At 26.5% G+C, this 1745-nt stretch overlaps 1 protein-coding gene across 1 annotated transcript; it reads right to left on the reverse strand.

The window, feature by feature from the left end:
• Positions 1–44: 44 nt before the first annotated feature.
• EIN_209950 (hypothetical protein) lies at positions 45–781 on the reverse strand (the record flags this gene model as incomplete). The annotated part of the gene is made up of 2 exons (XM_004261239.1): positions 45–76; positions 187–781. The coding sequence occupies 2 exons, from the start codon at positions 779–781 to the stop codon at positions 45–47; spliced, it is 627 nt and encodes a 208-aa protein (XP_004261287.1).
• Positions 782–1745: the final 964 nt, after the last annotated feature.

A 1745-nucleotide genomic window follows, 5' to 3' on the forward strand; every position in this document is an offset into this window, starting at 1 on the left:
TGACTGAGTTGTCGACATTAATTTGTTTTTCTGTGCTTTGTGTTTTATAAAAAGATTTTACAGAAACGGTCATTTCCTTGTGTTCGTTTGTTTCATGTGAGTTCTCGTGTTCTAAATTTGTTTTCAATTGATTTTCAAAGAGACGAAGTTTTTCGACATATTGTGTGTTGTTGTAGTAAACGACACTTCCGTTCTCTTTGTCTTCTTTTTTGTAGCTTCTCAAATTCATCTTCTTGTTAGAGAACTCCGAAAATATCGAAAAGTCCATTTTCAGTACTTTAATTCCATATTTAGTCGCTAATGCGTCAAAACCAGGTATTTCAACGCCGGGAAGCAACAAAACAACCTTGTCGGCATTTGGAATTGAAGATTGAGCAAGACCAAAAGAAACAATAGTCTCGTCTTGTATTAACTTGAAGTAATTGACATCTTTAAAACCAACTGCGGTGAGCCACAAATCGCGTTTGTTGTTCGGTTTGTACTGAAATACTTTACCACAGTTTTCTTGGTAATTAAATCGAGTTGTATTAATTAATGAGTCTGTGTTTACTGGACGATTATATTTAATATTTTTAATGTTTTCTTTGTAGTGTTTTAAATCATTTGTGATGATAGAAGGTTCGACAAATTTAGTTTTTGATTCAAAAGTTTTGTTTTCTTTGTAAGAATAATAAGTTTTTGTTGCTAATAACTTAGTTCGAATATTTTTATCAATAACATTTTCTGTTTTGATTTTGTTTGTTATTTGACTGTGTTGAGTATAATAAAAAGTTTTATTCATTTCAATGTCATAACTTAATTTGGTATTTTTTGTTAGTTTTGGAAGTGTTATTAACAATGACACTGAAGAGAATACAACAAGCTGTGTCAATACAACAAATAACAAGATATTACAATTTTGCATTAATTTGGGTTTTAAAGTTTTTTATTACAAACATTTATAAGATCAAAGCTTGTTTACTAACGTGTTGAAAAATAAAGAGTTTAAAAATTCGATATAGATTAAAAGTTAAATATAAATTTGAATAATCCCGCTTTATACAGTCATGCGAAAAAGCTGTCGCGTTTGGAAAAAGCTGTCTCGGGTGGTAATGAACTATTCTAGTACTATAAACAAATGATCTGAAATAGAAAATGTTATTTGGAAATGCCGAATATTTTTCCATTCGATTTTTGTGAAATGACCCTGCAAATAAATCGAATAGAAGCTATACTGTATAGTAAGTAATTATAAATTTACTATAAAATATTTTTTCAAGACAGGTTTTTCCAAACACGACAGCTTTTTCTCATGACTGTTGATTATTTCGTTTTTATTTGTTTAGTTTGTCTCAAATATTTTAGTACAAAAATAAATTCAACCTGTTAAAATCCCGAAAATATTTTTTCAATAAAAATATTATTTGGGTATTAACATTATAGTAAATTTTATTAATTGTTCTAATTTTAATGATAAATAACAAACATTTCTTTTTTTGTCATTATTGTTCCAAAATTAATTCAATTAAAATTTTACAATAAAAAGTCAATTGATTCGATCTTTTAAAATGTTATACAATTGTTTTCTTTTACTTGTTGGTTTAATTATTACAATTAAAAATTAATATAACAAGTTGTGTTTCGTGTTTTTAAATTGCAACTTTTGAATATTAGTTTTTTAAATGTATAGGGAAATAACATGGTTAGACTTAAGTTGTATAAAAATTATTATCTTTAGTAAAAACTATCATTAAAATTTAATTAAA

Source organism: Entamoeba invadens (assembly GCF_000330505.1).
Source record: "Entamoeba invadens IP1 unplaced genomic scaffold scaff_1105074724937, whole genome shotgun sequence".
Classification (NCBI taxonomy): Eukaryota; Evosea; order Mastigamoebida; family Endamoebidae; genus Entamoeba; species Entamoeba invadens.